This window comes from Protopterus annectens, chromosome 14.part0 (assembly GCF_019279795.1).
Source record: "Protopterus annectens isolate FY-2018-M chromosome 14.part0, PAN1.0, whole genome shotgun sequence".
Lineage (NCBI taxonomy): Eukaryota > Metazoa > Chordata > Ceratodontiformes > Protopteridae > Protopterus > Protopterus annectens.
The window spans coordinates 956,634,070-956,647,949 of NC_056748.1; the positions used below are offsets into that span (position 1 = coordinate 956,634,070).

Here is a 13,880-nt window from a genome sequence, read left to right on the forward strand (position 1 = left end):
CTCAACTACGTAAAACAAAATGGTCAAAGCTTTTACACAATGAAACCACAATGTGTTTTATATAGTGTGGAAGACTCTTATATCCCTGTACTATGGGCTTCACCTCTGTACCCCTTCATTAAATATATTAATTCCATAGGCAGACAACCACACAGAAAAATGTCCACACACAGTGAATCATAGCCAGTATGCGAGTAGAAAATGCACGAACAGTGATTTCCCAAATAACACAGCAACTGAGAAGTTGGCCATCAGCAAACAAGTTTCAAAGCTTAGGTTAACATTTCTGCACAGCTGTATACCATGGCATTCTATGATTTTTTATGATTAGAAAACAGAGCTGAAGAGTTTTTTATGCTTCTGAGTGCAAACAGCAAAGAAATGGACGGGGGGGATATCGGGACTAAAGATCCACAGCTCTTTGAAATGTTCAAGATTCTAGCATGAGCATACAAAGAGCATTTTGAGGACTTCCAAATGTACATTTCTGAATCATCACTCTTAAATAGTGTGAAACTGCTAGACAAACTTTAACATTTCATAATTCATGTTTTTTTCTGCAGTTCCATTTAAATTGGAAAATGAAGTAATTGCGTAAATCATAAAATGTAATTCAAGGACTTGGCTCTTTCAGTAAACAGATAACACAATGCTAACCATCTGCTAAAAAAAGCAAGTTTGTCAGTTTTCATGTTGTCTTCTCACCTTCTGTCACAAAGCTGTGCTGTCCTCCTGTGATGGGTAGAGATTCTGCAAAGGAAACAGTTGTCTGAGACTCCTGTCTGTGGATACAAGGTGAAGGTTCATTCTCTGAATGAGGGTTACATCCTTCTGGTTCATTTTGTTGCCCTCTTTCCAAGACCAGTTTTACAACCTGTCAAAGACAATGTGCAAATTATGCTGTATTCACTGGACAGACTGACAAATTCGCACAACACAGGCTTCGTCCTTCACTTTCTCAAAAAAAAATGTATGTGTGTGTGTGTTTATACACACACACACACACACACACGCACACAATATATATATATATATATATATATATATATATATATATATATATATATATATATATATATATATATATATATATATATACATATATATATATATATATATATATAAACTGTTATGCCTGGTGCAGTTTTATGGAAATGTGCAGTACTACACCATACCTACATAAAGTATCATATATTTTCACAAAAAGAAGCAAGTCTTTATGCATTTCTATGCATATGGATAAAAAATAAATACATAACTTTTGATGAAAAAATACATTCCTGATAATAAATGAAAATTGAGCAGTGTGCCAGAAAGTAAGCAGACCTGTTATGAGTGATATCACAAATACTAGTTTATGCAGTGGACATAATCTAATGATGAAATACAATACAAAGGTATTAAATAGAGCGTTCTTTCTCATGTTTGCAGACTGAAAGATCTCTTAATTTTAAACAGTGATATCTGTAAAATGAACAGAGTCCAATACTAAGATTAACGAGATATCTGTGCTGGTATATCAGTAGATGCAAGACACAAATCAGAAAACACACTAGTTCTCAGAACGGTATAGGAAGAAAACAATTGGCACAGAGGAATCAGAATCAGACAAAAAAAAATCCATTCATGAGATTATATCAGTAACTCCACATATTCTGCATAAATCATTACAAACAGTAACTCATAAATGTGTAATTAATGTTAAGAGTGGATAACCCTTAAAAACTCTTCACTAAGGAAAATCTTTCCACAAGGAAAACCATGTGGTTATGTGTCTTCCCCTTCTAAGTCTTTTTCATGAAAGATGATGCTACCCTTTGAGGTACAAAATACAGCCCCTCTCAAATGTTGTTGATCCCTTAGGCTACCTCAGACTTTGCTGTCCAGTACTTTGGATCTTGCTGCAGTGTAATGCCCACCAGAGTGCCCCCCACCCCCCATACACAAACACAAACACACAAATTGTCACAAGACTCAATTTTTGTGAAATTCCTAGGATTCATATGCTTATACCTCCTAGACTGTTCTACCTTTTTAGAAAATGATCCCTCCCTGTTATAAGTATTTAGTTATAAGTTACCTTAATTCAAATTTATTGTTGCAGTTCTTCTAGTAAAGAGACAGGAAGAGAGTAACTAAACCTAAGGTAACAGCTGCTGTTTCTGGATTGGGGCTGGGGATCCCAGACTGGAATTTGTATATACACTGTTTTTAACAAAGCACATTGTTTTCATACAACATGGTACTCATATGTGCCCTGTTAGAAAGTAAGATGTAAGGGGGAAAAATGGCAGCACCCAGGGAGGCTGCAGCTTTGTTAGCTCATCAGGGAGTAATGTTAATTCCTGCTTCTTTTGCACACAAGACTTCAACAATTGGCTAAGCTTCTGGTGTCATTCTAAGGGAATTCAGTGTCTGTCTACCTGGAACAATATGATCGACAGACCATGATGCTTTGCCAGAGATGGCCTGCACCTGTCACCCCTGGGATTCCGGATACTGGCTAAGGCTCTTCCCACCCCGATAGTGCCTTTTTTTGGCAAGGTTCAAACGACAAACTCACCACCATAGCAGGTATAAGCAAGCAAAATATGAGGGCAATGTTACTCAATGCTAGAAGTCTAAACCTCAAAATGCACTCACTCAAGGCACTCCTTAAAATGGAGAACATCAACATCTGTGCAGTCACGGAGACCTGGTTCAATGCTCCAGAGTGCACCAATGCATTAACAGGCTATAACTCATACCACACCTTTCGGCCACCTAATCTGGACTGAAACACTAAATGAGGAGGCGTGTCCATATTCATTAAGGATATCCACACCTCCAGGCTAGTTGCTCAACATAACGCATCTGAAATTATCCAAGTGCAACTAACACTGGGCAAGACAGCAATCCAGGTTGTAGCTTGTTACAGATCCCCTGCCATGCCTCTGGTAAGGTACAGCCCAATACCCTAATAATGGGCGATTTCAGCTACCCCACCATCAACTGGGAAAACTACTCATGTACAAACACATTTGCTCAACGCTTTCTGGAATTCATAAATTCCAATGCCCTGGATCAGCTTGTCCATACCCTCACCAAGTGCAGCAATATCCTGGACCTGGTCATTACCAATATGGGCAACCGATGTTTCACGCTAGAGGTCAACTCCTCGTTGGGCAGATCCGACCACAAGCTAATCACCCTAGACATGAATATACTGCCCCTACCCCCCCATTAAGGAAATCACTGTAAAACACTTCTCCAAAGCCAACTTCATGCTTCTTAAGACAGAAGTGGCAAGCTTCCCTACACCCATACAGATGGAAAATAGAGGTACGACTCCTGAATTGTATACAAATGCACTGCATAAGCACATACATGAGTGCATGGATCGTTCCATCCCCAACAGAACCAAGACACTATCCTCCAAAAAAGGAAGCTAATCTGGTGGTCCCCTGCCGTAAACAAACTCTACAACAGAAGGAAGACGCTGTTGCAAAAAAGAGTAAAATCCCCTGATTGCAGGAACTCCCTGGTCAGCCTCAGTACGAAGCTGAGATCCCTCATAAAATCCTCCAAAACTAGTTATGAAAATAAAATTGCCACTGATTCTAAAGACAACCACAAAACATTCTACAGCTATGTCAAGAATCTCAATGGTGACACTCAGATCTGCTCTGAGCTACAGCACAATGGATCTAGATATACAGAATCAACTGATATTGCCAACATCCTGGCAGACGAGTTCAGTGCAAACTTCACCCCCCCCCCAAAAGACCCATCACTATACCAGAAGAATGCAAAGCCCCTGTAATCATGGCTGCACAAGTAAAGACCGCACTCTTCAAAGCCAAAAACACAGCATCCACGGGACCTAACAACATCCCAGACTTTGTTCTGCACAAACTACAGAACAAACTGGCACCCCACCTAAGTACCATGTTCAATCATAGCCTCATTTCAGGCTTTGTGACTACTGAATGGCGCACAGCGATGGTTATCCCACACCACAAAGGGAGGGCCAACATGGACCTTGGGAACTACTGCTCCTTTAGACTGACCAGCCTGGTCTGCAAGGCCATGGAATGTATCATCTTGAAGCTTATAAACAAGGACATAGGTAACCTCCAAACTCTGGACCCCACTCAGTTTGGGTTTGTAAAAGGTAGGTCATGCCTCCTAAACCTGATTGACTTCTCTGAAGCAGTCACCAGAGCCATGGAAGAGGATACGGTGGTGCACACAGCCTTGACCTCACCAAGGCTTTCGACACCATCCCCTACTCTGAAATTATAGATAAACTCACTACACTGGGTATAAATCCCTATGTCACAAGATAGGTGGCCAACTGGCTAATTGACAGAACCCACACAGTGAAAGTAGCCAACTCCAAATCCAACTTCAGTCCAGTGACAAGTGGAGTACCACAGGGCTCAGTCCTGGGTCCTCTCCTGTTTGTCATTTACTTCTCAGAAGTCCAAGCTAATATAGCAGGTCTTTGGCTAACGAAGTTTGGAGACGACTGCAAAATAGGTGCCATAACAGACTTGCCTAATGATGTAGACATTCTACAAAGGAGCCTCACTGCGACTGATGCTTGGTGTCAAAGTCATGGCCTCAAGCTCAATGGCAAGAAGTGCACTGTCATCCCCTTTGAGAAAAACACTGTATCCATGAACTACCACATAGGCAGTAAACTACTAAACACCAAAAGTGTGATGAGACCTTGGGACACAGCTGGACAGTAGTCTCCCCTTTGATAATCACATCACCACAGTAGTCAGGAAATCCTTCTACATGGCACACCTCATCACAAAGGGGTTCACCTCCAGAAAAAAAAGAGGTCATTGCTCCTCTCTACCCATCCCTCATCATACCCATTATAGAGTACAACAACCTGTTTGGTATGTACCTCGCAAGACATCGACAACAACTAGAAAGGCCACAGAAATACCTCACTAAGAGGATTACCAGCCTCAAACAGATGCCATACTCAGACAGTCTAAAAAAACTCCAGTTCTACTCCGTCGTTTATCGCCTACTCAGAGGCGACTCCATGTCAAACCCAGATCGGTTGGACATGCTACACTTAAAGAAACCCCAATCTCTCTGAGCCACACACTCCAGGGACCTAAACCTTGCCACCACAATAAACAGAACATGCTGGAGGGATAGATTCCTGTCCCAGAGACTTCCCATGCTCTGGAACAGACTACCCATTCAAGTCAAGCAAAGTTTCTCATTAGCCCTCTAAGAAAAATCTCGACAACTGGATGGGGAATAGGAAATTCACCCCGGGGAATCACTTCTGTGGCTCTGCTTGACAGGGGCACAGGAAAATAACTTTCTTGGGTTGCAAAAGCCAGGGAACTTTTTTGGCTAGGCTTATGTAGGCTCCAGGGCCGATAGCCTAGTACCTACCTATGAATCTATAAACAAGAAAATAAAAAAATCACTTTCCAGACATTTTTATGTGGATACAATTATTTATACCAGAAAGAAATTACTGGAAATTAAGTGGATTACTAGAAAGAGCTGCTGGTTTGAATCTCTGCTGTCTATGGAGTACTCAGGGTCTACTTCAGTTGCAGAAATCCTGGATCTCTGCATTTTAAACAGAAATGCCATCACAGCTCTGAAATTTCACAGGAGTGGTTCTGGAATGCCTCAGAGCAGCTACAAAAGAAAAAGATGTGAAAGAACTAGAAAGAGAGGCTGCAGAGGTGGAGCTGCTGCTAAACTGAAGAGAAACCCCTACAGGCCTGCATTACCTTCAGTGTTAACTTGCAAATGTCTTCCCAATGGGTAATAAGATGGACTATGTGAGAATGGAGCTCACAAAAAATAAGGTGAGGGGAACTTGTTTGTTCATTTTCTCTGAAACTTGGCTGCTTAGTAACATTAGTGACAATGCTGTGAACCTAAATAGGCTAAGTCTCTTTAGAGCAGATAGATGTAAAGCACAGAGTGGTAAAGCTAAAGGTGGTGGTGTATGCATCCATGTTAATAACAGGTGCAAAGACTGTAAGCTGGTTCAATCATATTGCTCCGAAGATGTGAAAATATTGACACTAAAATGCAGGCCTTTCTATGTACCAAAGGAAATCAGTTTGATATATGTCACAGCAGTGTACACCCCGACCCCCTCCCCCCCCCGTGCTACCACAACTGAAGCTCAAAATAAATTCCATAATATTATCTGTGAGCTGTAAGAGAGAAACGCAGAATTTGCACATATGATAGTGGGTGATTTCATCGCGGCAGTGTAAAACTTGGCTTGAGATGATTGTCACTGCTGAAGTGACACCCCAACCCCATGTGCAAAATGGGAAATGGGGTTGAGGATGGATGGATAGTGGGCGATTTCAAAAGAGCTGAGCTTAAGGAGGTACTACCTCATTTTTATCAGTATGTGGATTTCACCACCAGTGGGGAGAATACCTTAGATGAAGCTTACAGCAATATTAAAGGAGCCTTTAAGGCTATGAAGCACCCCAGCATAGGCAGCTCTGATCACAATGCCATCCTGCTTCTGCCTACCTATATGATGGCTTTAATCAGAGAAAAAAATGACAACTAAACAGATCAGAATCTGGCAAGAGGGCTCCATAGAGTGCCTTCTTTCAACACCACTGCTGGGAGGCCTTCAAAGAAGTGGCTACACACAACCTCCAGTTAGACATAGACACCTATACCGAATCAGTTTTTGACTACATAAATAAGTGTGGAGGATGTAACTATCAAGAAAACCATCATTAAACCAGCTAATCAGAAGTGCTGGCTCACCAGGAATGTCTACGAGCTACTGAGAGAAAGAAGCACATCCTACAAGGTAAATGACAAAGAAAGGTTAAAGGCAGTCAGGTCGAATCTGAAAAAGGGCATCAAAGATGGAGTATGGGAGGAAAATTCAGATCTACTTCCAAGACATGAGGGAGTTAGAAGCCTATGGGAGGGGATACAGCAGCTCATGGACTATAAGACCAAAACACCCCAATGTGATGACAGCTTGGAATTCCTAAATTAACTGAACTCCTCCTTTGGCAGATTTGAGGAGAAGAACATCACCTTACCTTCTAAAACAAACACTGCCAAAGAGGAGATAGTGTTCACCTTAAGCTCTGAGGAGGGGAAACTTCACCTTAAGAAGGTGAATGCTAGGAAGGCTGATGGACCAGATAACATAACTGGCAAGGTGCTGAAGGGGTGTGCTGATCAGTTATGTCTGGTACTGACAGACATCTTCAACTCATCCCTTGCTATGGAAAAAGTTCCCTAATGTTTCAAGGAAATAAGTATTGTCCCACTTCTGAAGAAACCCATGCTTACCTGCCTCAATGACTTCAGACCATTCCCCTTAATCTCAAACATCATGAAGTGCTTTGAGAGGATTGTGAAGAAACATCTATCTGTGAGTCTGCCTAAGCCCTTTGATCCACTCCAGTTTGCATACCAGGCAAATAGATTGACTGCGGATGCGCTATCAGTCACATTGCACCTTGCACTAAAACACCTAGAAAGGAGGAACAACTATTTAAGGCTGCTGTATATCGACTTCAGTTCTGCGTTTAACAATGTGATAATGATCCTATCTCTCAACCTATTTGCACTAGAAATCTGGACAACGACAAAAATAACGGGGGGGGGGGGACAAAGCCCCCAAAATAGGGACAAATTTTAAATGCTGCTCTTCTTAACTTATAAAATTGATAGAATAACATGGGTATGAAGTCTGAAACTCAAATGTCTGCAATTATTTAGCGACTTAAGTCCAGCATGATTTGCCAGTGAACCACAAATTTTATGAGGAAGTGGGCAAAATATGAGGCAAAAATATGGACATTCTGTGAAAATCTGGACAGTTGAGAATTATGATACCAATGCAACTGGTGGATAAGCTCATGAAAACCAGGATAAACAAGAACCTATGTAACTGGACTCTTGAGTTTCTGATTGGTAGACCCCAATGGACATGCACTAGAAACATCATCTCTCAATGCATAGTCCTGAATACTGGTGTTCCCCAAGGTTGTGTGCTCAGCCCCTTGCTCTTCACCATCTTCACCAATGACAGTACTGGAAAACGTAACTCAAACCATATTATAAAATTCACTGATGACACCACAGTCATGGGTCTCATTAGTGGTGGGGATGAACATAACTACAGGGATACGGTGAACTTTGATTGCCTGGTGTGACAAGAACAATCTGAACCTGAATGTTAATAAGATTAAAGAAATAATTATGGACTTCAGGAGAAAGGCAACAGTTCACCAACCACTCACCATCAAAGGGGGGGTAGTAGAGAAAATCAAAACAACCCAATTTCCTGGGCCTTCATATCTCAGATAACCTCTCCATCTATCCATACATCCTCAAGCTCTTTTCCCATTTTGCACATGGGGTCAGGGTGTCACTTTACACTGACAATCATCTCGAGCCAAGGTTTACACCGCCGGGTGGCTTATCCTGGACTGTTAATACCAACCAAAAAGGTTCAGTGGAGACTTCACCCCCTCAGAAAGCTCAAAAAGGCCAGGCTCCCACTGTCTGCTCTTACCACTTTTTACACGGTAGCTATCAACAGCATCTTCACTAGCAACTTCATTGCATGGTTTGGCGACTGCACAGTTGCTGAGAAGAAGAAATTACAGAGGGTGGTAAGGGTAGCTGAGAAAATCTTGGGCACAAACCTCCCTACTATTCAGGAACTTTTCTTTACAAGAGCAAGAAAGAGAACATACAAAATACTAGCTGATTCGACCCATCTGGCCCACAACTGGTTCTCACAACTGGAAGGATGTACCACAGCTTCCACTGTAGGACTACCAGATTCAGGAACAGTTTGTATCCTGCAGCTGTGAGACTTGTTAACTCGGATACCAACCATAATGCCTGATACACTGAAGCCTCTTTTTTTCATTTACTACTGCTGCTCTGAGCAATTACCACCAATATTACTATTATGCAATATGATGGCTATACTGAGTCACATCTAATATTAACAAGTGCAATACCATAACTAAACAGCTGCTATTCACTTGTCTCTCTTTATTCTGTATCTTAACAGTGAAGGGGTTTGGTGGTGGGTATTTATTTATTATTTATCATTGGATAATGAGTATTGAGTGTGCTATGTAATGTGAACTGCCTCTTGCATGTCATACACGTTGTTATTTCTTTCTTATGTTATTCTCTGATACCGCTGTATCTATGTTATTTGCTCTACATTTCTCTCGTGAGCTGACATTTGAAATTTTGTTTAGGCTGTACTTGTGTGGTCCTAAATGACAACAAAGTTTCTTTGAATCTTAAATGCTCTTGGGTAATTACCGGGTATCCCAAAAAAACTGCTAAAACATTTGACCCAGTTGACCAGCCTGAGAGGGAAGCATCAAGTCTTGAGGCAATTTGATTAGGATCTTCACACAAATAGGGAATGGGAAGCAGCTACTTTACTATTGTGGTATAGAGGGGGTGCATGCAAGGGGGTATTTTGTGGTTACACAACTTACAGTAGGGGGTAGAAGTAGAAAGGATCATAGTAGCTATTAATTACCTCCATGATAGTTTGGTTGCACCCAAAAAGGCACATTCTCATAGCACCATTTTCTCTTTATCTGTTAATACATTCTCCCTGGTTAGGTCTGACCATCAAGCAGTGGTTCTCACGATTTGAACCCAACCTATAACACTTAGAAACCCTATTTCCTTTAGACATTTCTGGCAAGCTTACTTCAACTATATGATGACCAGTGGAATTTCAACATTTCCTTGCCCAACAACAACCACTGCTGCAGTCTTGAAGGGATTCCTCTAGTCTCAAATCCATATCTGCAATGAGACATCAGTCCTAATCAGCATCAAATACACCACCAAGCTTAAGAATTAATCCATTTGTAGGAACTAGCATAAACAAACTCTATAATGACAGAGAGAAATAAACTTTCTCCCCCTCTGTAACAAACTGAATATCCTAGACCTCAAATTTAAGCTCAAACATTTAAGGATGAGCTTAGAAAAAATCAAACCTTTCAAGGCTACGTATGAATTCAAAATTATCTCATCAGTATAAAACAATCAAACTCTTCATCAACTCTGCAAGGGACCTTAGAAAGAACACAAAGCACTGCTCTGAGCTGAAACATACTATTTACACCCACACTCCCCCTGAGCACACAGCTGGCCTATTAGCTGAAAGAATTAGTTCAACACCCCACCATATCCACCTACCCTGCACATCCCTGAACCCTTGTAAGCCTTCACCCCCCCCTCCAAATGTCACCTCTGAATATAAGTCCTAAATGTTGTCTCAGAAATGAAAAGTGAAAAATAATAGTTCATTGGGACCCTGACAATTTGATGGGATGCTTCATTGCCAGTAAGAAGCACTGTCTTACCAACCTGGTAGCAACCTGTTCAACCACAGATTCTATCAGGCTTTTTGCCTGAGACTTTAAGAATTGCTGTGGTCATTCTCCTACACAAGAGTGGCCCCACCTCTGATCCTAGTGACTACAGATCAAAAAGCATCACAAAAATTTATCTGCAAAGCAGTAAAACACTTCAGTATTTACCTTACAAATATGGACAATGGCAATCCAAAGTACCTTGAGCCACATCAGTTTAGGTTTGTGAAGGAGTAGATCCTGTTTTGTAAATCTGTCTGACTTCTTTGAAAAATTCACTGAGCATTTGAATGAAGGCAAGCCAGTATACAAAGCTTTATCTCAACCTAGCCGAACCTTTTATTACCACTCCTCACTCAGGCATCAGTAAATGTTAACCCCAATGTTATCCAAAGGATAGCAAACTGGCTCACAGACAGAAAACATTAAATTAAGACTGGGGCACATTCTCCTGAAAAAGGCTGGTTTCCAGAAGTGTTATATAGGGGGACAGTACTGGGCCACTCCTATTTGTATCTATTTCTCTGACATCAAAGGCCTTTGGCTGACTAAGCTTGCCAATGTCCATAAATGTAGTGCATCAACAACTCTCCTAAAGACTTCCAAATTCTACAAAAAAAGGGCTAACATACAAATAAATGGTGTCATGCCCACAATCACAAGACCAACAGTAAAATGGGTAGTGACATTTCCTTTGGCATGAACAGCACCCTTGTTCTTACATTAATGGTACCCCCCTCCCCCACAAAAAATAAACTGTTGTCAAGGACCAGGGTATATTTGCTGACAATGCCCTTTCCTTTAGATTCATAGATTCATAGATTAGTACTAAGCTAACTGCCCTTGCAAGCCATTTTAAGCTTAGCCAATTATCCCTTGTGAAACTCAAACCCTGAACCTTGTGTTTGTAAGGCAAACACCTTAACCATTAGGCCACCCTCCCAACCCCTTTGACCACCATGCAGCTGCAATTATTACAGAATCCTTCTATTTAGTCTAGTTGATCACTAAAGGTATTTCCAAAATGTCCAAGAATGGTATCGGACCTCTCAGCTCTACCCTTATTAAGCCTATAACTGGATACAGTGTTCCTTTTGGCACATACCTTTAAGATATATAACCCAAGTGGAAAATCACCAACAATTCCTCACAAAGAAAATCAACAACCTGAGTTCTATTACATATCCAAAATGTCATATTAAACAAAGCAACTTTGTCACCCTCTTCAAACACAATCTGGATTAATGGATGGGTAACTGCAACTACATTCCCAGTCTCACTCAAACTGTCGTGGAAAAAAAGGCAGCAAGTAGTGGGAACATAGTGGATATGCTACAAATTATCTAAACAATGAACTGTTTAGTCACAACAAACAAACCTATGCTCTTTTTGCATTTATGCTAAATAATGGGTCATAACTGCCCAGTTCACCATTAGTTTTATAATAATTACCATCTGAGAAATCTACAAATATAGATTTGACAGTGGACATGATATTTTAGTGTAAGGCTAAATATAACAGCATCATATTCTGAAACCATAGCAGAAATAATAATGCCAAAGGAGAAACAAGACAATCACATATCAGTGAGCACAATTTCTGAAAAAGTGTTATGCCTTGATGGATTCTCTACTGTCTGCTCCAATATTTAATTTAATAAAATCAATTAGCATTTGGATACAGTGGTGGTGCTGCGGTAGCGTTGTCGCCTCACACTTAGACGTTGCCCGTTCGATTCTCAGTTAGAGCGTCTTCTGTGTGGCGACATGCGTGAATGGGCATTCCTTCGTTGAAGGTTGTGCGTTAGGCCCGGCAAGCCAGCATGTAAAACTCTACTGCCAATCATTAGCGGACCGGAGTTCCGCTGTGGCGACCCCTAACCGTAAAAGCCGAAAGACACAAACAAGCATTTGGATACACATCTTAAGTGCATAGTAGTGTGGCCATAAAATATTTGGACAGTTACATTCTCTAACATTAACTGTTTTATTAGCTATGTCTATGCTTTGGAGTCATGGAGGTATTACAGCAGCAAAACAATGATTAAGTTGCTGTATTTATTCATAATATTAAACTTAATACTGGTAACAGCTTAATAGTGGTAACTGCATGTATATGTCTTAGCTTGTGTATAAGATTATACATTACAAAAAAAGCGTCCACCACCCTCTCTCACAAAGTTTGAAACATTTATAGGCAGTGCATCCATAATCTTGGGAACAGAACAGGTATGTCTTCTTGCAAGGCTTCTGTGACAGCACAGATTTTAGCTTCTTCCAGAATAAGAGAAATTTCACAAGACTATCCATTTAATTGTTTAGATTTCTAGTATTCAGAACTGCCAACGTCCACTCATGTTGCTTCTAAAATTAACTCATGGTTATGGGAGTCTAGATTCTGTGTAATAAAACTAAACAAAATGGCAAGTCATATACCCTTCGATTTGGTCAGACACTGAATCCCTATATTTCACACCCCATTCTAGGTCAGTCATTAAATGTTTTGATTTTCTGTCACAATTCTACAGCTATTTAAGGAATGGAAGTATCTCGCTTAGCATGTGAGTAAGTCTTACTCTAAATTAGCAATGGCCAGGTCACACTTTGACCATGATCAAAATATTTTTAATTTACCATTCATGCCCTGTAGTCTAGCTCCAGATAAGCAGACATCAATTGTTTTTTTTTCCTTACAAATTCACCTTTGTCTATCAGGTTAATATGTGATGTATTATCTTGTGAAATTTGCAGTGTTCTATGTTACAGCGTCAAGGGTTGTACAAACAAACCCAGATTATTTGCTTCAAGATTATTGATGACACTATAATACAGTTACTCTTGGACGGATACAACAGCCATTAACCTAGCCTTAGGAGAAATGAAATTCAACATGGACTTCCAGTCACATGTCAGTGAAAGCATGTGTCCTTCAGTGGGACTGATAGAATTCCTTGCCTATATAATAAAATAATGGTTCAAGTTACATTTTGTCAGTTAATTTCTAAACTGGACACGTAGCTACTGAAAGTGAGAAAATGAACTCCTAACTTGAACAGAAAACAGATGTCAGACATGGTAATAAAGACTCTGAAGTGAAAGTGAATCCATGTTTTGCAAATTCACCATTTGAGTAAGAAAAAGGGACCTGTAACTCTTAACTGACAAATCTACATCCCAGTCCCCTCAGACAATTAAAAACACAAAGTCACCAAACAGTCTAGCAAAAACTAATGAGGACAATCCAGAACTTGAGACTGTAGGTAAAAGAGGGCTGCCTGCAGGAATTGGTGTCTGAGGTAAGGTGCCAGACTTGGAGCAAATGGCAGGTGATATAGCAGGGAATATCCAGGAGGTTGAGGTGGAATTGAATTTTTTGCTTAAGTAACTATTAGTCCTCCTGCAGAACGCATGTGGTCTTGAAAACCACACCAATAAAATGATTTGTTGCTATATATTAGGGAAGAGAAGTCAAAAAACATTTTC

The 13,880-nt window shown here is 40.6% G+C and overlaps 1 protein-coding gene across 1 annotated transcript in view; it reads right to left on the reverse strand.

The window, feature by feature from the left end:
* The window catches only part of LOC122789363 (tyrosine-protein phosphatase non-receptor type 13-like), a 2,815,362-nt gene that overhangs the window by 1,312,843 nt on the left and 1,488,639 nt on the right, over nt 1-13,880 (reverse strand). The window contains exon 24 of the mRNA XM_044056752.1: nt 706-874. Coding sequence (XP_043912687.1) covers nt 706-874 — 169 coding nt within the window. The remainder of the gene's footprint in view (nt 1-705; nt 875-13,880) is intronic.